Here is a 21609-nt window from a genome sequence, read left to right on the forward strand (position 1 = left end):
GTTTTCTGTATTATAATAGAAGTTTACCCTTAAATAACTCCAAACGACAGAAATATGCTTGTGCTTTCTAGAAAATTTTCTGGTGCTCCAGGCCACTATGTGTGCCCTCCCATTTTCTTTTTCTTTTGAAATCATTTTAATCTTAAAGAAAAGTTGCAAAATTCCCCATCTGCTAACATTATGCCACATTTGCTTTATCATATTTTTATATATTTATACATTTTTTTCTGATTCATTGAATAAGTAAACTGTAGACATCATGTCTCTTCAACTCTAAATATGTCAGTGTATAACTTCTAAGAACAAGGAATTATGTTACATAACTATAATACAATGATGAAAATCAGGAAATTTAACAATGATATACTGTCATTATCTAATCTATAAACCTTATTCAAAGATCTTGATAAAGTCTTTTATAGTAATTTTACCCCCATCCTCCTTGGGCCAGGATCCAATGCAGGATCATGCATTACATTTACTGTCAGGTCTCTTTAGTCTCCTTTAATCTGAAACAGCTGGTCAGCCTTTGTCTTTCATGATAATGACAATTTTAAAAAGTACAGGCCAGTCATTTTATAGAACACCCTCAGCTGTCACGGGTGTACCTTCATGATTACACTGAGATTATGCATTTTGATAGCCATAATTCAGAAATGATGGTATGAAATCATCATGTGTGGAAGGATAAGAAAATATCAAATTTCCATGCATTGTTTTGCATAATCATTTTTTGTTAAAAATTTTAAAAATCATATGTATTAATACATACATAGAAAAGATTGAGGATACATAACGAGTTCCCATCAGGAACAGGAGTAGGGAGGGAGAGAACTTTCATTTTTACTTTTTATTGCTGTATTGCTTTAGTAGTACTCCTTGTAATAAAATGTTTATTTCCAAGTAAAAAATAAAAGAATTTGGTGCAACCACTATGGAAAACAGTATGGAGGTTCCTTAAAAAACTAGAGTTACGGGCTTCCCTGGTGGTACAGTGGTTGAGAGTCCGCCTGCCGATGCAGGGGACACAGGTTCGTGCCCCAGTCCGGGAAGATCCCACATGCCGCGGAGCGGCTGGGCCCGTGAGCCATGGCCGCTGAGCCTGCGTGTCCGGAGCCTGTGCTCCGCAACAGGAGAGGCCATGACAGTGAGAGGCCCACGCACCGCAAAAAAACCCAAAAAACTAGAGTTACCATATGATCCAACAAACCCACTCTTGGGTATATATCCAGAGAAAATTCTAATTCGAAAAGATACATGCACCCCAATGTTCACGGCAGCTCTATTTACAATAGTCAGGACATGGAAGCAACCTAAGTGTCCATCCACAGATGAATGGATAAAGAAGATATGGTTTATTTATACTATGGAGTATTATTCAGCCATAAAAAAGAATGAAATACTGCCATTTTCAGGAACATGGATGGACCCAGAGATTACCATACTAAGTGAAGTAAGTCAGACAAAGAAAGACAGATATATGGTATCATTTATACATGGAATCTAAAAAATGATACAAATGGACTTATTTACAAAACAGAAACACCCAGACACAGAAAATAAACTTATGGTTACCAAACAGGAGGGGAAGAAGGGATAAATCAGGACCTTGGGATTAGCAGATACAAGCTAGTATATATTAAATAAACGACAAGGTCCTACTGTATAGCACAGGGAACTATATTCAATATCTTGTAATAACCTATAATGGGAAAGAATCTGAAAAAGAATATATATATGTATACATATACACACACACATACATACACACACACACACACACATATACACACACACACACCCCTGAATCACTTTGCTGTGTACCAGAAACGAACACAACATTGTAAACCAATTGCACTCAATTTTTTTAAAAAAGAGAAAATAAATGTGCTTCTTCCTTTTACCCTCCTCAGATCTATCAATCTTCAACGGATCAATCTTGGATCGCTTCCTTTCACTAAAACCTTCAAGTCAAAATGATGTGCATCACAGCCGTATCTTTAAAAACCCATACTTTAATAATTTACTCAATACACTTTTCTGTAGAATATCCCCAATGAGATGGTCCAAGACATACATGTCTGAAGAGGTCAGGAGCATTCTACTTGGAACAATCTTACACCATGACTTTTGAAGAATCTTCAAAAAAGGTTGTGATCAGGTTCTCATACTGACCTTTTTTATTGGTTGTGAAGTACTTGGAGTCAGTCATGGTTGTGGATCTTTAATGTGCACCTATAGCAAGAGAAAAGAATTCCTTTAACCAAGTTATTTATGTCCAGCAAGGCATTCAACTAATTTTAAGATCATATATACAAGAATTTCTGCATTCAGAAAGTATCTTCATCCTTACCACCATCACTGGTGATCCAAAGGGATGCAAGGATAATTAAGAATGTAATCCTTGCCTCAAAAGCTAACTGGAACAAAATCCAAAGGCCTAATGGAATAGAGTGATAATCTGAACCTATCATAGTTTTATGATTTTATCCACAATTATCTCCTCAGAGCCTCCAAGACCTAAAGCTACCTTTTTTTACAAATACATCTTCAGTTAGTCACTCCAATATTTAAAATAAGGAAAAGTTTGTTTCAAAAGATCTCCCCATTACTTTCCGTTAAAGCAAATCTGATTTACTTCCCTGCCTCAAGATGGAGTCACTCTAAGACATATATTCTGAAACAGAGTAAAACTGAAAGAGAAAAAAATTTTATCAACCTATTCACCATTACATGCAACTATCAATAAAAGGAATTTCTTTCAGAAAAAAAAGAAAAGCCTAGATTAGTAGGACAATACTCTTTCATGACAAACACCTAGAGAGGCAAACATCTTAGAGAGGTGTTATGAATGGATTTTTAAAAAAATTACGGTTTTCATATTTCCAACAACCTATAATTCCCCAAAATAAAAAATATCAGTTTACAGTTAAAAACAATGCAAAAAACTGAGATATTTGTTTAGTCACACTGAGTACTAAAGAGAATCAGAACTGGTGTTAAAACATAAAAGAACATGGATCCCAGCTTCAACTTTAACTTTTCTGTTCCAATTTCCAGAATTAATCCAGTTGACATAAGGCTCCACTGGTAAAATCAAAACAGCATGGACTGATCACATTTCTCCCCAACTAATGAGACAGTGTTTTCTGATTTGAGAAACCCTAAGATTTTGTCCAATGTACTTGACTTCTTTACATACATTAAAATTTTCTTTTAATAAAGAAAAATGAGCACTCAAAAATGAGTATCTCAAAAATGAGTATCTTCTGGGATTTCCCTGGTGGCACAGTGGTTAAGACTCTGCGCTCCCAAAGCAGGTGGCCCAGGTTCGATCCCTGGTCCAGGAACTAGATCCCACATGCGTGCCGCAACTAAGAGTTCGCATGACACAACTAAGGAGCCAGCGAGCCTCAACTAAGGAGCCCGCCTGCCACAACTAAGACCCGACACAACCAAATAAATAAATTTTTAAAAAAATGATTATCTTCTTACTGACCACCATCATTAATAATACTTATCACCAAATTTTGGACAGATGCCCTGGCACCTACTCATTATTTTCTGGTCAAAACAACATGAGTGATAATACATTTGGCAAACTTGAGTGATAATACCTCCACACACAATGGTAATTATGGATCTGAGAAAAAAGACCTAAGCACTCAACAAATCAATGCAATTAAGGAAAAAAGCCAGAAAATCATAGAATAATGAAAAAAGGTTGGCTCAAATTTGTTCTCTAAAATGTACTACTTGGACTATTTAAGGGAAATTAGACTCATTTGTTATCTTTCCAAGGAGCTACTTAATGTTTATAGTACTGATCCTTATACAATAGTGCTTTTAGGTTGTACAAGAATTTCAGTGAATTTACCTCGTTAAAAGAAGTGAGCTAGAACTCACACAAATCATTACAGAATATAGAAATTTCTGATTTGACACTAATTGTTATAACTTAAAGTGAGCCTGTAACAAAGGCTTGTCTTTTTTGTTTTTAACATCTTTATTGGGGTATAATTGCTTTACAATGGTGTGTTAGTTTCTGCTTTATAACAAAGTGCATCAGTTATACATATACATATGTTCCCATATCTCTTCCCTCTTGCGTCTCCCTCCCTCCCACCCTCCCTATCCCACCCCTCTAGGTGGTCACAAAGCACCAAGCTGATATCCCTGTGCCATGCGGCTGCTTCCCACTAGCTATCTACCTTCAGAGGCTTGTCTTATGTAGTATTTTCATAATGTCTTTTCTAGCTGAAATTCAAAGAATTATAATCTTTTAATCAATTTAATCATTTAATCCATTCACAATGTAAACTAAATGTGAAGCAGGCAAACTGAAGAAAGGAGTCCTTCACATAAAAGACCTGGAATAGGGACTTCCCTGGTGGTGCAGTGGTTAAGAATCCACCTGCCAATGCAGGGGATGTGGGTTTGAGCCCTGGTCCAGGAAGATTCCACATGCCACGGAGCAATTAAGCCCATGTGCCACAACTACTGAGCCTGTGAGCCACAACTACTGAGCCCACATGCCATAACTACTGAAGCCCACAAGCCTAGAGCCCGTGCTCCGCAACAAGAGAAGCCACCGCAATGAGAAGCCCATACACACCGCAACTAGAGAAAGCCCACGCACAACAATGAGGACCCAACACAGCCATAAATTAATTAATTAATTTTAAAAAAAAGACCTGGAATAAATTTGAAGTTATCATCTAAGAACTTATATATACAAAGAGGAAAACCAGTATACAGAAATGATTACAGTACTAGAGCCTGACAGGAGGGCCACAGCTCAAGGCCATTATGGTCTATCCAGGATGTTGTTAAGCCACTCTAGTCCTTTGGGATCATCAAAAGTTAAAACTTGCTTAACATTTAAAGACAAAAGCTGCTTGGAATTTCTCACTGTTTCTTTGAAAAAGGGCCCCAAAATCGTTCTGTTTTCTAAAGCTCTCATACACATTCACATATATTAAATTTTTAACAGAAAATTTCAGCACAATCTGTTAAACATTAAATTAACCTAGTCTTAAATCGTACCTTTATTAGTGACCCACACATTTCATTACTTCCCCTAACAAATTTCATCATCGAGGAATAGATTTGTCCTTTTACATTGTGAGCACTAAGTTCTTAACTAGAGAATAATGTACCAGCCCACAAAATTTCAGGGAAGAGGAGAGAATCAAGTACATGATCTTAGACCCTAAATTAAGAACCCCTGCTTTTAAAGAGAAAGGAGAAACACACCACTCTCTTATCTCGCACTGTCCTACACAACAGTAATGAAATATCCCTTACACATATTGGCAGAGCAACATTTTATCATGTCAGTTCCTGACTTAAGCCAAAAGAAACTCCCCCAAAATAAAAATAAACTAGCCTAAACAAAAACAAATGAGAAGAGGCGGGGCTGCACAACACTGTGAATGTACCAAATGCCACCAAACTCTAAAATGGTTAATTTTATGTTATGTGAATTTCACCTCAAAAAATTGCATATGTATGTATTTTTTGGCTGCGTTGAGTCTTCGTTGCTGCACATGGGCTTTCTCCAGTTGTGGCGAGCAGGGGCTACTCTTCGTTGCTGTGCGCGGGCTTCATTAGTTGCAGGACTCAGGCTCAGCAGTTGCAGCACATGGGCCCCAGAGCGCGTGGGTTTCAGCAGCTGCAACGCGTGGGGTCAGTAGTTGTGGAGCACGGGCTTAGTTGCTCCGTGGCATGTGGAATCTTCCCAGACCAGGGATCAAACCCCATGTCCCCTGCACTGGCAGGCGGATTCTTAACCACTGCACCACCAGGGAAGTCCCTGTATATATTTTTAAATGAGACACTGTTTTTTTTTTTTTTAATGAGACACTCTTAATCACACACCAGAGATGAATATGGTCAGATTCTCTAAAACATAGGATGGTGAAAACTGTTGTCTGGGGCTTCCCTGGTGGCGCAGTGGTTGAGAATCCGCCTGCCGATGCAGGGGACACGGGTTCGTGCCCCGGTCCGGGAGGATCCCACATGCCGCGGAGCGGCTGGGCCCATGAGCTACGGCTGCTGATCCTGCGCGTCAGGAGCCTGTGCTCTGCAACAGGAGAGGCCACAACAGTGAGAGGTCCGTGTACCACAAAAAACAAAAAAAAAAACTGTTGTCTGCTTTAGAAGCCAAAGAAGAAGCAGCCAAGATAGAGTTCAAAGAGTAAGTCAAGTATTTGCTGAAGAGCCTCAAAAATCAAGTTCCTTCTGGGAGCGGGGGGAATTTATTCCTCAGAAGAGTCCCACGGCAAAGCCAAGCCATCATGGAGCTGGAAGTCGCACTACCTTTTTACCAGATCAAACTAGAGAAGTCACCGGCTGTTCTGAGGACCTGAGGTATGACCTCAGGACATTGTTAAAAAAAAAAAAAATAATGCTGCCACAGTCAAAAGCACAATCACTCTAACTTTCCTAGCCCAGAGTATGACGTCACTGCATTTCAAAAAAGGTCTCCCTGTACAGGATTATACATCTAGATTTAACATAACCTAGTTTCTACTAAATATAGGTTCTAAAAGTCCCTTCTCAACTACTCCTCCCTCCTTCCGGTGCCCATAAAGAGAATACGGCCAGAAAAAAATTAATAGGGTCTTAATTTCAAATGGCTCTCTGGGAAATGGCAGCTAAATTAGAGCTGGTGAGGCCACTAAATCCCCTCTTCGCATAAAGTAGGACTTTACACAGTTGGTGCTAGTAGGGAAAAAGTGAACTGTTGACCAAATTATAAAGCAGAAAGGTCATCTCAGCAATCTTTCATTACAAGGGTGAGAGGTGCTAATCAGATATTTCAATAATGCAAAGACAATGGCATCTTCAGGTATCATTTATTGCCTAAGAAATGACAGCAGACAACTCATTACAACAGACACACCTGCAATTTCCATTTAAAAATGGCCACAAAATAATTTGTTAATATTATCCGGTAAGAAAAAAGCTCAAAAGTTTTACATTCAATTCTTAACTGAAATAAACTCTGGAAAACTTACGCCTGGAAGGAGAGAAAAGAAGGAAGAAAGGAAAATGCGTCCTACCTGATTCGTTCCCTGTTCAGCTTGGTTCGTAATATTTTAAAATACAGGTGTGTTAAAGAAGAAAAAGAAAAGATGGAAGAACAGGACTTTCTTGAGTCTCTTAAGTCACAGAACGTTAGCTTTGTATTAAGTTTACCACCCAATTTTCAGTGAGGCTATTTCCAGAACACACTATACTTTCTGCTTCTTTGGGAGTTTAAAATATTAAGATACCTGCAAACAGTTCTCATCTTACCACCACGCTTAGTCATCATTGGAATGTGTTACACGTTTTCTTGTACAGCTTCATCTCCTTCATCTGCTGCTTTCTATTATGACTTTGTAAGTGTACCCTGAGGCTAAGCAACAGAATTATACCAGGGAGGTAATTAATAATTTAAATTGTTCCTCACTGAGACCACTTCCTTTGTCATTCTTCCTTTTCTAAACTTACTGAGTTTTCTTTACTTTCTCTTTTAAACCACATGATTATAAGTGTTTGGCATTTAAAAAACACTTCTTAAAAGTCAAAGTTTAATGAAGCATTCACACTTTATTCACACTGCTTCATAATGAAGCAGCCAGGTGAGTTTAAAAAAAGTCTGCCCCGCAAATGGGCACTGTTTTCAGTGCTCTGAAAACAAAGAGCATGAATCAATTCTTTGGATTCAAAGAATATGGAATAACAGGAAGTTCCAGTTTCTTTACCTCTGTCTTAATCTACAGTCTTTCTCAAACCACACCGCTCCTTCTAAGACCAGAAAGAAAAAACTCCGGGCTAAGATTTACTCCCACCTGCTTCCCCCTCTCTCACATCGGGTCAATTCTGGAGGTTTCTCTTCCCTTTCTCCAATGTCAGGAATTCCTCTTCTCTCCCCAGGTGGTCAAGATTCTAGGGATATGTTCCCCCATTACGAGGTGAGGGAGGAGAGGTGTCTCAACCTCAAATTACAGAAGACGGGCGAGGTCTGCCCATCTATGAGCAAAACTTTGGGGGAACCCCTTTCCCCTTCTGGTACCTGGACATGTCCCAGCCTCTCAGTGAACAACGCCAAACCGGGAAGAATGTTCTCCCCTCGGCCTCCAGTCTCTACCGGCCACACCCCTGGCCTCTGGCCCTCCTAACCCCCCACTTCGAACATATCTTTTCCCCAGTGCCCCCCAACTCCCAGTTGCCACCCCGCGGATTCCCTCACCCCGCTCCAGCGGTGGAGTTCCTTTCTCCAACCCTCTTCCTCACAACGGTCACACCCGACGGCTCACTCCATCTTCAACGGTCACGCTCCTAAGATTCCTCTCCTCCGCCCGCCTCCAACCAAGCCTGGCCCCCTTCCCCATGAAAGGGGGACACACCCCAAAGTTAGCCGCCCTGAACTCACCGGAGGCAAGGGCAGGGGTGGCAGCAGCAGCCACAGAGCACGGCCCGAGCGTTGTTGTAATGGTTTCCTGCACGTCACGACTCCTTCTCCAGGTCTAAGCCACTGCGCAAAACCCACTTTGCCAGGGACAAAGATGGTGGACAGGAAACTCTGACTTCAGAAAGCCTCGCCGTGTGACGTCATCCAGGCGCGCGGGAGAGCCAGAAAGGCGGTCATCTCTGTCGCCTTGGAGATGGAAAAATTTTGCGCAGTCGGGAAGCGACCTGAGGTCCGGGCCTCCGAGGAAGTTCACTGACTATCGGAATGGATCTTTTAAACAAGCTGACATTCCCTGGATTTGTTTCCTCGCACAGGAGTTGTCTTAAAAACTTACACATAGGGATAGTGAAACACCCTGTTTTCTTAAAAAAAAAAAAAAAACCCAGCTAATTTCCCTGGCCAGTTCAGGAATGTGGACAATGGTGATCCAGCCCAAGACCATACAAGGGCAGTGGGACTGGTGGAGAGTTGTGCAAGGAAAAGAGGTTGACATGGCCTCAGATCTGAGTTTGAATCCATCTGAGACCGAATCCCTGTCCTGAATGTGATTAGGAAAGTTACTTAACGTCTCCTCAACCTTAGTCTTACTTGTGAAATAAATCCAGTGATACAACTCTCTCCAGCCTGTGAAGCTTAAAGTAGGTAAGGCTCCCAGCATGTAATAGGCGTGCTTACACAAAAGTAGGTTCCTTTCAGAAACCGAGACCTAGATATCTCTGTACCTTCCCCTCTAAACGAAAACTTCCCACCTAAAACTGCTCTAAGTAATAATAAAGTCTTTATCCAAACAAAAAAGGAATGTGAAGAATGAGAGCCTGAGGCAGAAGCTGGGAAAAATCCAAAGTGCAAAGCAGACTGAGAAGTAGAGAGGTAGAAGGAAAAGCAGGTGGTCATAATCATTTAGGACGTTTTTAGAGTTCTATGAAAGTATAGGAACTATATACTATATCTCTGAGGCCTAGCCGCCCCCTCCCCAAAATCTGTTGAATGGATAAATGTATGAGTGGATAAATGTATGAGTGAGTGGTCAACAACAACAGTTGCTATAGAGAAAAGGAGGAAGGGCCGAAAAGTGTCCAAGGATTTAGCAGCACAAAGGTCTTTGATGTCATTGCTGAGACCATCAGCAGAGATAATGAAGGCAAAAGCCATGCTGTGGAAGTCTGAAGATAAATGGGAGGTAAGGAAATGAAAACAGATAACTCCATAAGAAAGTATGGCTGAAAGAGAAGAGATATAGGATGGTATCTGAGGGAGAAAGTAGCAAGCATTTTAAGTTCTATATTCATACATTTTCTTTACACTAACCCTTTAGCAATACCATGGGTTCAATCATTTTTCCTACCCATATGACTCCAAAATATCTATCTCTAGCCTTGACCTAGTCCCCAAACTTCACCACCAAATTGCTAACCGCACTGATTGTAAGTCCGCACATATGGCCCACCCAAATTAAGCAAATCGTAAGAGTATGGGGGGGTGTTTAAAAAATGTGATTCCAGGTACAACTCATAGAAGACAGAGGTGGATTTTGTAAAGAGATGCCACCAGAAAAATCTTTGATTCATACCTCTCCCCGGTTCAGAAACTTTCAACAGCTCCTCATTTCCTAATTTGTACAGAACCTATCCTTCTCCCAGTTTTCCCCACTTCTTTGCTCTTTAGTTTTCTCATCTATAAAATGGGAGAAATACTAATATCCAATCATAATATTATTACAAGGATGAAGTGAATTAGTGTACGTAAAGCACTTAGAACTATGCCTGCACATAGTATGGACTGTGTAAATATTTGCTATGATTGCAATTATTTGAACAAATTACACTGCCAGAAATTACTAGCCAGAAATCTGGGGGTCATTCTTGATTTCTCTCTCTCTTAACTGCCACATTCATTCCATCTCCAAGTTGTCAATCCTACCTTCAAAATATATTTCAAATTCATCCAATCCCTTCTATTCACCTCATTATTCCAAGCCACCATCGCCTCTTGCCTGAACTACTAGAAACCTCAACTCTCCTCCCATTATTCATACAGCAGCCAGATTTTTGTTTCACTTTTTTTTGAAGTATAAACGAACATTCCAAAAAGTGCACACCAAAAATATAAAGTTTGATGAATTTCCACAAAGCAAATGTAACCACATAACCATTAAGGGGTCATCTTAAAAATATAAACCTGGTCATGACTCCGGTGTATAAATCCTTCAGTGACCTCCCATTATACTTTGACTAAAATCCAGTTTCCTTCCCATGGCCTATGAGTGGTTAGGCTCCTGTCTACCTCTCTTAATATCATTTCATCCTTTCAGTCACTCCTCATTTCCTCTTCATTTCACCTCTTGCTAGCTTTTGCAGCTCTCAAATAGGCCAAGCTCTTTCCCATCCTAGGGCCTTCACAACTACCGCTCCTCCTACCTAATATTCGTTTTCCCCAACTCCACACAGGGCTGGCTGGCTTATAATTTAGGTCTCACTTTAATTGTAATCTCATAAAGGCACTCCCTGATTACCCAGTCTAAAAGGTTCTTCTCTCCCAGGCCCCACTGCCACCCCCATCATAGCCCTCTTATTCCATTTGTAAATTAGGTATTAGTCTCTTTATTTGTTTATTATCTCTCTCCCCAACTAGACTGTAAATTCCATGAGGGCAGATACCAAGTCTGTTTTTATTACTACTGTCTACCCAGCACCTAGCATAATGCTTGGCACACAGGATGTATTCAGTAATAAATGAGTAAGTAAATTATTCAGGAGTAAATGAATGAATGTCCACAAGCAAAGTACTAAAACTAGCATTTAAGAGCCTCTATATTATGGTCAACAGTATAGACTATGTATTATTGGTCTATTTTCCTCTCTATATTTAAAGCAAACAATTTCCTCCTCAAATACAATCCACGCTGCTCCCTTAGCCTGGAAAACCCTGTCACCATGACTGCGACTTTCCCCAAATGTACTCATCTTTTGAGGTCCACCTAATCCACAAAACTTTCTCGGTGGACATCTGGTCCTGATGTAAGATGCAGGAGATACCAGGTTACATCGCTGTATTAGAAAGCAACTGGCAGAAAGAAGCTGAGATAAAACGTGAGGTTAGAAACGATCTTCCCTTTGGTTACAAAGGCCAATATAGCTTCTGTTTAAGCTGGTTTGAACGGCCTCATTTCTCCCAGCTGTTATTGTCTCTTCCTCTAAACTCACCATATTAACCTATCTGATGGCTCTTCACACCTTTTAACATAAGTGCAATCAATTTTTGTGTCTTACTTATTACACCATAAACCTGGGAGTGGGATTTGTGATGAGGTGTTTATTATTTATTGGCTGTAATAATTGACATTGTTAGTTTTGACTGCCTTTTTTCTCACATAACATCAGTTTACTTTTGGAATATTCTCAAAGGAGTATTAAGGTGTCTTGCACTCTTCTGGCTAAGAGTGAAACAGGGAGTGGAGATGAAATCTGAACCAAGGTCAGTCAATACGGATCTGAATCATAAGTACAGTGACAGAAATTTGTTGAAGCTCATTCATTGCAACAACGATGCCTGTATGACACTTTGCTAATTCTTGCTAGAAACATCCAGTAGGACTGTGTAATTCCTGTTCCCTCAGAGCTGGTTTTCCTTATTTTGTTAGCTACTCCATATTCTTCTAATTTTTTAGTTTAAATTAGCCTGTTTTCTGTTGCTTGTAACCAAAGAACCCTAACTGACACCAATGTTTAACTAACTTCCCACTCGTCTTAGGTGATGCTATTTTTCAACTTTGTCTTTTTGCTGTTCACTTAAGAAAAGCCTCTCTGTAAGAGCTACCACTGACCAAGAACCTAAAGCTAGGTGTTTTATATAGATACATTATCTCTACTCCTTAAAATTCTGCAAGGTAAAATCTTCCATCAATGTGACTTTCTCCAGCAGGTATCCAATCAGACTATAAAACACTTTTTTTTTTTTTTTTGGCCACGCTGCATGCAGGATCTTAGCTCCCTTGGCCAGGGATCCAACCCATTCATCCTGCAGTGGAAGCAGAGTCCTAACCACTGGACCGCCAGGGAATTCCCTGAAACACTTTTTGGAACCACAATTACGGTTAATTTGCAAGATTTTATTTCTCCTATTGAAACAACTAAACCCAAACCTTGTTCCAGCGTTCTCATTATGTGAAACAATTAACTATCTTTATACCATAACGTCCTCTATGGTATAAAGTAAGCAAATAATATCTTCCGTTTCTAGCTATTTAGCCCAGGGGTTGAGGGGAGAGGTTGGAGAGAGAGGAGATGAACTTTAACTATTATCCAAATTCAGTAAACCTACAGCTACTCAAGGCAATTGCATACGATGTAAAAGCAGTTTGCAAAAGGTCAGGTTAATTACATTAACTTTGGTATACAATGAAAAGTACCTTCTCTGCCAAGCCTCCCCAATTCATGCTAGTTAGAATTCAACAGCATCACTCCGTTTTAGCACTGTATTCATATCGCTAATGTGACGCAGCCTACCGTGTTCGAGGGTAGGAACCATTTTCATTTAGTGTAGCAAGTGCCTAGAGTTCTGCTTGAACGTAACCTAACCTAGAAGACAATTAAGGTACCAGCTTGAATGAAAAATAATCGTCCCAAATTCTGAACACCAGCAGGAAACTTTTTTTTAAATAATTGGCAGCCATAAGGCTAAGGCTTCTATCTCGGCTTTGTCGCTTCAAATCCTTCCCGAAGGCGGCAAAAATAGTGAGCCACCACCCCCGCCGCAAGCAAAGTGAGCCTTCCATCTCCACATTCCCTTGGGTCCCTCGCCTCTATCTCTATCGCCCCAGGGAACAAAGGCCTCAGCAACAGGCCGAGCTCTGGCTCCAGGCGCCAGACGTCAGTGCGGCGACCCAACACCTTGCCAGAAAGACTCTGTAGAGAGATAGATATCAGAGCTGTGGCTTTCCAACAAGACAGCGATGCAAAACCAGCTAAGAAAAGTAAAACCAACCCGCGGGAAACTCCTCTCCAGCCGAGCCCGCTGGAGCCTTCTTTACTTTCAGCTGGGGGCAGAAGCGGAAGTCGCTGTGAGATCATAGAGTTCTCTAGTTCCGGTCGCGGGGCCGCGTTCGAGGCTAGAGCGCCTCTCCACGGCCACAGGTTTCCAAGCGGCTTCTATTTCCGGTTGCGGCTTCTGACATAAAGCCGAGACCTTTCAAACGCGGCGTCGCGGGTTCCTCGCCCCTCGCCTGGGGTTAGCTCGCAAGGACTGGCGCGGGCGGGGGGATTGCACAGCCAACAGCTGAGCCAGGCCGTTGGGGCCGGCCTGCACTGGCACCTTCGATCCCTCAGAGCCGCCTGGCTTTTGAGCCCTCCGGATTGGGAGTCCGTGATTGGCCGCCTCCAGGACTGCCGCTCGAGAGGCCAGCGCTCCTTCGCCGTACCTGTCCTCCCATAGTCACGCTTTTCCCTGTGAGGTGCAGCATTAATCAACTCACCTCTCCCACACACTACTTCCCTAACGTGGGTGTCCGCGTTGACTTCATTCTTCACCTTCCCTTGAGACCCCTCCCCTCTGCCTCCGGAAGAGGTCTTTTTTGCCCAGTTCCTGTAAAATAGCACCCATCTGGCACCCCCAGAAAGTTCATGCTTACTAGAGAGTTTGTGGGCAAAGTAAAACCCAGTGCACACACGAAACTATGGCTGAGCACGGGGCTCACATCACAACTGCTTCTGCGGTGGATGACCAGCCATCCATCTTTGAGGTGGTAGCACAGGACAGTTTAATGACAGCAGTGAGACCTGCTCTTCAGCATGTGGTCAAGGTAAGGATTTAATTCTCTGAAAAGTTTTAGGAACGTCCGGGTAAAAACCAAGCCAATAATCTGAATTTATTTGTTGGCCTAAGTTTTGAAATAACCAATTAGCATATAATGCACATCACATGATTTAATGGTTATGGAGTCTCTTGTTATGTGTACTGAATACCCAGCACTTCAGGGAGGTTAAGGTAGACCCAGAAAGAAAGGTGTGGAAATTCAGAGGGAAAAAAAGGAAATATAAATACAAGGCATAGTAGCTGTGTAATGGAATGAATTTCATTTATTTATTTTGCTTTAGGTTCTTGCAGAATCAAATCCTGCCTGCTACGGCTTCTTGTGGAAGTGGTTTGATGAAATCTTCACCGTGCTAGATCTTCTGCTCCAGCAACATTATTTGTCTAAAACCAGCGCCTCGTTTTCTGAAAACTTTTATGGCTTAAAGAGGATCGTAATGGGAGACACACACAAGCTTCAGAGACTGGCCAGTGCTGGTCTCCCAAAGAAGCAGCTTTGGAAGTCAGTTATTTTCCTGGTTCTTCTTCCCTATCTGAAAGTGAAGCTGGAGAAGCTGATTTCTAGCCTGAGAGAAGAGGATGAATATTCCATCCATCCCCCTACTTCCCGCTGGAAACGATTTTACAGAGCCTTTTTGGCAGCCTACCCATTTGTTAACATGGCCTGGGAAGGCTGGTTTCTTGTACAGCAGCTTCGATACATCCTAGGAAAGGCTCAGCATCACTCACCACTGCTGAGTCTGGCTGGGGTTCGGCTAGGTCGACTTACAGTTCAGGATATACAAGCTCTGGAGCACAAACCAGCCGAAGCCAGCATGATGCAGCAACCAGCTGGGAGGTAAGGCTTAACATTTCCCCAACATATTTGATTAATAAATCCTAAAATCTTATCCCAATTTTATGAAATTTACCCCCCTCAGTCCACTTCGGGGTATTTCATAAAATCATCGAAAAATTCTTGTGTCCATAAAACAAGGATTGCCATCCTGGTAACCTTCCTCATCATAATGGCTACATTTTTGCACACACTTGCTATGTACCAGGCCCTTTGCTAGGTGTTTACGTATATTATCTCAATCCTCATCACAGCTCAATGAAATAAATGCATTAGCACCACTTAACAGTTGAGGAAACTAAGTTCTAACATTTGAGTACCTTGCCAAGGCCACACAGCTAATAGGCGGCAGAGCTGAGATTCAAGCCAGATCAGTACAATTCTAAAGACTGCTCTTAACCATGGTGCTACCCCGCTCCTAGTGTCTGTGTTCTCTGACAAGTTCAAATATATTCCTCAGTACTGCCGAGTTGTTTTTTAAGTGAGTGATTTTTCTGGATATACTATCTTCCACCCCCATAAAAGGTCTATATAATCAATGGCTCATTAATTTCTTTCTCAAAACACAAAGCAACAAAGCCCTAGTCATTAAAAACAAAGCTTGGCTCCTAGAACTCCTAAAATACGGTAGGTCAGAAAGAGGAATTGTTTCGAATAGACACTTACAAGAGAAAACGCCAGTCCAGCAACTATTCAATCCCCAAGCTGAATCAACGATTCTAATGAAAAGTGTAAGAATTACATGCGTATTAGTTGTTCTGTGATTGTACCTAAGTAAACAGTTTCTCCTTTTGCCTCCTTGTTCTGTTCTCCAAACAGCGTTGGCGGGAAGATAAAGTCAGCTCTGAAGCAAGCCGTGGGAGGTGCCGCCTCATGCCTCTCTAGTGGCCTTTCGGTGGGTGTATTCTTCCTGCAGTTCCTTGAGTGGTGGTATTCATCCGGAAACCAAGAAACCATCAAGTCATTGGCTGCCCTGCCTACTCCACCACCACCGGTACATCTAGACTACAATTCTGATTCTCCCCTGTTGCCCCAAATGAAGACTGTGTGCCCACTGTGTCGTAAAAACCGGGTGAATGACACCGTTCTCGCCACCTCTGGCTATGTGTTTTGTTATCGCTGTGTGTTTAATTACGTGAGGAGTCACCGAGCTTGTCCCATCACAGGTTATCCAACACAAGTACAGCATCTGATTAAACTGTACTCCCCTGAGAACTGAAAGGGATTAGCACCTTGTCTCACAATGAAATGACTGCGCTATAAGGCCAGAGGGCTGGTTTTCCGCATGGTAAATAGCATTGTTTAATCATCCTCAATTAATAATTGTATGAACTTTAAACAGCCACATGGATTTCTTTAAAAGGATGTACTCGTTGATCTTAACCTTTTAGCTTGCTCCCTAGACCACTCTACTTAGAGTTGACCGAGCTGGTCAGAGTGAGAGAATCAGGACTGGCAGGGGATGTGAGGGTCAGCATAGAGAAGGGGATCAAAGAGGGTACTCGGCACAGAAGCTTTTCCTGTCCCCTTCCTTAAAGGACAAGAGGTATAGAAGCTCTCAGGAAAAACCCAAGTTAGACCTCATAGAGTGGGTAGTGGAGGGGAAGCAGGCCTTTTGAGAAAGGAAAGCATTTATCTGCCTATGAGGAATAGGTTTTATCGGTTTGCAAACAGTATGAAATATGGACCTGCTTTTTTAATTTAATTTTATTTATTTTTTAATACAGCAGGTTCTTATTAATTATCACTTTTATACACATCAGTGTATACATGTCAATCCCAGTCTCCCAGTTCATCCCCCCCACCCCCGGACATGCTTTTTATAAAAATACTTAGAAACACTTTCTCCGTCCATATGCTGAGACTCATTTGTTAAGTAACATTTGCTATAGTTTATCAGCTTTTAAAGATCCCTTTGTGAACTCACACATATCTTCCTTGGGAAACTGGTTACAGGAAAATAGGGGTTGAGTGTGTATACAGAATAGTCTGAAGACTTCAGTGTGAAAGCAAAGCTATTAGTGAAGAGATGAAGTAAAATACTGCCCTAACTATGACTGTGTAAAGACAGGATCTTTTCATAAGCTCTTTCTGCTTGCTGTTAAGAGTTTGCTAAGCTGACATGAATTATTCTGGCTATTACTAAAGTTTCTATGAAACGCTTAAGTAAATTTTAAGAATAAATGTTTTTTGGCAAAGAGCTCTTCCATGTCATGATTATGTGGAAACTGAAAGATTAGTCGAGATATTTAGAGTAAATTTTTCATTCAGGCTACCTTTGCCTTTTTTTTTTTTTTGCGGTACGCGGGCCTCTCACTGTTGTGGCCTCTCCCGTTGCGGAGCACAGGTTCCGGACGCGCATGCTCAGCGGCCATGGCTCACGGGCCCAGCCACTCCGCGGCATGTGGGATCTTCCCAGACCGGGGCACGAACCCGTGTCCCCTGCATCGGCAGGCGGACTCTCAACCACTGCGCCACCAGGGAAGCCCTCTTTTTTTTTTTTTTTTAAGGTAAGTTTTTTTGCTTGTCTTTATGCAAATGATGTTAGTCCTTTTTTATGTTTTTTATTTATTTTATTTTTGGCTGCGTTGCCGTGCGCGGCCTTTCTAGTTGCGACGAGTGGGGGCTACTTTTCGTTGCGGTGCGCGGACTTCTCATTGCGGTGGCTTCTCTTGTTGTGGAGCACGGGCTCTAGGCGCGCAGGCTTCAGTAGTTGCAGCACGTGGACTCAATAGTTGTGGCTCACGGGCTCTAGAGCGCAGGCTCAGTAGTCGTGACACACGGGCTTAGTTGCTCCGCGGCATGTGGGATCTTCCCGGACCAGGGCTCGAACCCATGTCCCCTGCATTGGCAGGCGTATTCTTAACCACTGCGCCACCACGGAAGCCCTCAACTTGGTGCATTACTTGCAGGTTTCAGCTCACATACCATCTCATTTATGAAATCTTATCTTGTTCTCACAAGCATAGTCACTGTCACTCCTTAGAACACCCCAAGCACACTGTTCATATGTTTCTAGCTCTCCAGAATGGCACTAGAGTGTAGTGGTCATGTATATGGACTATAGTATTTGCAAGCACCATAAACTCTGTGTTCCTCAGTTTCCCCATCTGTGAAAAGGGAATAATGACAGTACCTACCTCACAGAGCTGTTACGAGAACTGAATGAGAACAATGCGATAACATCTGGTGTTATCACATATGTTGTATTTCAATGAGTTCTTTAATACATGTTTTCCCCCTCTAGATTGTGAACAGGACATGTGTCTTATTCTTCTTGCTAACAGTAAAGGCTGCATGGCAGAATGATAGTAAATGGGTTTGGGAATCAGATAGATAGGAGTCCAAATCCCAGCTCTGCTACTTACTAGGTGTGTAATCTTCAACTTTACTTCCCTGAACTCAGTTTCTTCAGTTATAAGATAATGAAAATAATGCATGTCTTATAAGTTGTTACGAGGACAATTTGAGATCATCACAGTTGCAGATCTGGCCCAAAGAAGGCAGTCACTAAATGGTGCAAATGATGGGTGGCCCCAGGACATAGTACCATGTTCAGAACACAGTAAATGCTTAGTAACTGATTATCGAATGAAAAGCTGACGTTATATGCCAGGCACCATGCTAACATTTTTATATACATCATCGCACTTCACTCTCACAAGAACCGTATGGAGAAGGCACTATTATTATCTCCACTTTACAAAGAAGGAATGTGAGGTTTGGATTATCTTAACGAAGGTTTCTAAGCTAAAAAGTGCTAGAGCTAGGATTTCAAGGCCCTTGGTGCTTTATAAAACAGCTGACTGAATGAGAGAACGAATGAAAGGAGACTTACCCAGAGTCAGGTGGTGGCGTGGTAGAACCAGCACTGTTACTCTTGGTCACCATGCTATCTAGTCTGCTATTCTAGCCGAATCATCTTGACAAATGAATTGAGAGTGAGATGGACGCTGGTATTTGGCAGTTTGTGTCTACTGACCAGGAAAGCTGTGCTATACCTATCTCGGCTGATAAATTGAAGTGCTCGGTGAATAAACACAAATAAATTGGGAGCTCTAGTTCTTCGCCAACTGTCAGCAGTGTGGCCAGATCATTTTCCCAAGACCTAGAAAAAACCCACTGTACAAGCTACTGATTTCAAGTTGCTCTGTATCATGAACATTTGCTTTGAGGTATCAGAGCCAGAATGTGAGCTCCTCGCTGGCCTGATAACGTACTATTCATAGCCAGAGGACTTAACTAAGGAACTCTGAAGAAGGAAGAGAAACCCTCTTTGCTCATCTTTCACATTATCCTTCCTTCTCCTGATTTGGTCCCTAATAGTGCATTAAAGAATAAGAAGGAGAAAACAATACAGTTCCTAGTTCTTCTGCCCCAAAAATGTCCTTCCTGTTGATTGGGAAGGAAAAAGGAGGTACTTAGGTAGATTTCAGATTTTGAAGACTCCAAAGCAATCCAGAATCCCAAACTTGAAAGGCAGTGGAAGGAGTAGGGGCATTTGTATTAAACAGACCTGGCTTTGCATGCCATCTCTTCCACTTAACTGGCCATGTAATCTCAGGTTCCGTATCATGTGCCACACTCCCAGCTTGGTCCCTTGTGCCCAAATGCATATGTCCAGTACATGACGGTCCTTTTTATCTTTCTAAAAGTAAGTGATATCAGAAGGATTTCAGTGTGAGAGTGAAGCTGAGAATTAAGGTAGGTAGTAGAACTAAAAATGAGACTGGGGACTTCCCTGGCGGTCCAGTAGTTGAGACTCTGTGCTTCCACTGCAGGGGGCGCGGGTTTGATCCCTGGTTGGGGAACTAGGATCCCAAATGCCGTGTGGCACGGCCAAGAAATAATAATAATACATTTTAAAATGAAATAAAAGTGAGACTGAATTTGGAAATGACGTGAGTGAAAAAGGGTTAAAGTTGAAGCTGAGAGCAGACCTCTGCAGTTTACTATGTTGCTGTGCTGATTATTGGTCATAGTATGTATTCTGCCTCCTATCCTGGAAATAACTTTTGAGCCAGACAGGTACAAAGTGTCATGCCAACAACGCAGAACTCCATAGGAACAGTAACCTCAGTTAAAAAAAAAAAAAAACCCGAGGGGGTGTTCAGAAACCTATTTCAGAATGCCATTTCAGCATAAGCAAATTGGAGTAGAAACAAAGAGTTGTTTGATGGTTTGACTTACGGGGAGAGAAGTATGTTAGTTTCCTGTGGCTGCAGTAACAAATTGCCACAACCTTGGTTGTTTAAAACAATAACATTTTATTCTCTCACAGCCAGAAGTTTGACATACGAGGGCAGAAATCAAGGTGTCAGCATGGGCTGTGCTCACCTCAGACGCTCCAGGGGAGAATCCATTTTGTGCCTCTTCCAGCTTCCTGTGCCTGCCGGCATTCCCTCACTTGCGGCCATATCACTCCGATCTCTGCCTCTGTGGTCACATTGCCCCCTCCTCTTTTGTAGGTATCAAATCTCTCTCTACCTCATTCTTTTTTTTTTAAGATTTTTTTTGATGTGGACCACTTTTTCAAGTCTTTATTGAATTTGTTACAATATTGCTTCTGTTTTATGTTTTTGGTTTTTTGGCTGCGAGGCATGTGGGGTCTTAGCTCCCTGACCAGGGATCGAACCCACACCCCCTGCATTGGAAGGCGAAGTCTTAACCACTGGACCGCCAGGGAAGTCCCTCTACTGAATTCTTATGAGAACACTTGTGATTGGATTTAGGGCCCACATGGATAATCCAGAATAATTTCCTCATCTCAACATCCTTTCTTAATCACATCTGCAAAGACCCTTTTTCCTTGTAAGTTAACGTTTATAGGTTCATCATCATCATCATCATCATCAATAATTGCTGGCCAATATTCACTTGTTCCAGTTTAACCAGCATCCCCAAAAGAGATAACTGTCTCTTACCTGTTTATTTTTTTTCACTTAATTGTTTTTTTTAAATTACGCAAACGATGTTCATTGTAGGCCATTTAGAAAATACAGAAAAGTTAAAGAAAAAAAGGAAAGGAAAAGAAATTCAATGAAAAATCATCTGTAATCCTCTCACCCAGGGGTAGCCAAACCTTCACCAAAGAGTATTTTTCTAGGCTGGGTCTTGTGTCCAACAAAGAGGAAAAGTAGGAAAAAGAGAATAAAAGTGAATAGAATAGGACAAACGATTTGGAAGGTGATAGAATAGGTTAATATTGTTCATAATAGATATGTACAGGACAGCTTAATATAAAACAAACGTAGAGCTTTGAAATGAAATTAACCGTGACAGGAGATGCTTGTATGATGTATAGAAATAACACTCAGCCCTTTAGAGGAGGGACGTTTTAGCTTTGGCCCCTCACTTGAAAACCCCTGAATTTCCCCACTAATACTTCATTCTCTCCCAGAGGTCAGACCCTGGGCTGCCAATCTGCCCTGTCATAGGCTTTTCTTGAGTCCTTATCAGCCTTCCTCAGGGGTCAATGTTATGAAGACTAGGGGAGTCTGGC

At 41.8% G+C, this 21609-nt stretch overlaps 2 protein-coding genes across 10 annotated transcripts in view; one reads left to right on the forward strand and one right to left on the reverse strand.

Annotated features, from left to right (window-relative positions):
- Positions 1 to 21609, reverse strand: part of LOC137212723 (AP-2 complex subunit beta) — a 149680-nt gene that overhangs the window by 108874 nt on the left and 19197 nt on the right. For 3 of the 9 annotated variants that reach the window (XM_067716465.1, XM_067716464.1, XM_067716456.1), the window contains exons 1-3: positions 13448 to 13549; positions 8426 to 8650; positions 2176 to 2235 (exon numbers count right to left, since the gene is read on the reverse strand). In XM_067716465.1, the coding sequence (XP_067572566.1) occupies positions 2176 to 2212 (37 nt within the window). In that variant the 5' untranslated portion in view covers positions 2213 to 2235; positions 8426 to 8650; positions 13448 to 13549. Of the gene's footprint in view, positions 1 to 2175; positions 2236 to 8242; positions 8376 to 8425; positions 8651 to 12872; positions 12894 to 12969; positions 13042 to 13447; positions 13550 to 21609 lie in introns of those variants that run through there. The other 6 variants (XM_067716459.1, XM_067716457.1, XM_067716458.1 and 3 more) reach the window with 6 other exon arrangements.
- On the forward strand, positions 13600 to 17305 carry PEX12 (peroxisomal biogenesis factor 12). The gene is made up of 3 exons (XM_067716467.1): positions 13600 to 14261; positions 14557 to 15110; positions 15927 to 17305. The coding sequence occupies exons 1-3, from the start codon at positions 14136 to 14138 to the stop codon at positions 16324 to 16326; spliced, it is 1080 nt and encodes a 359-aa protein (XP_067572568.1). The 5' UTR covers positions 13600 to 14135; the 3' UTR covers positions 16327 to 17305.

This window comes from Pseudorca crassidens, chromosome 19, assembly GCF_039906515.1.
Source record: "Pseudorca crassidens isolate mPseCra1 chromosome 19, mPseCra1.hap1, whole genome shotgun sequence".
Taxonomy (NCBI): domain Eukaryota; kingdom Metazoa; phylum Chordata; class Mammalia; order Artiodactyla; family Delphinidae; genus Pseudorca; species Pseudorca crassidens.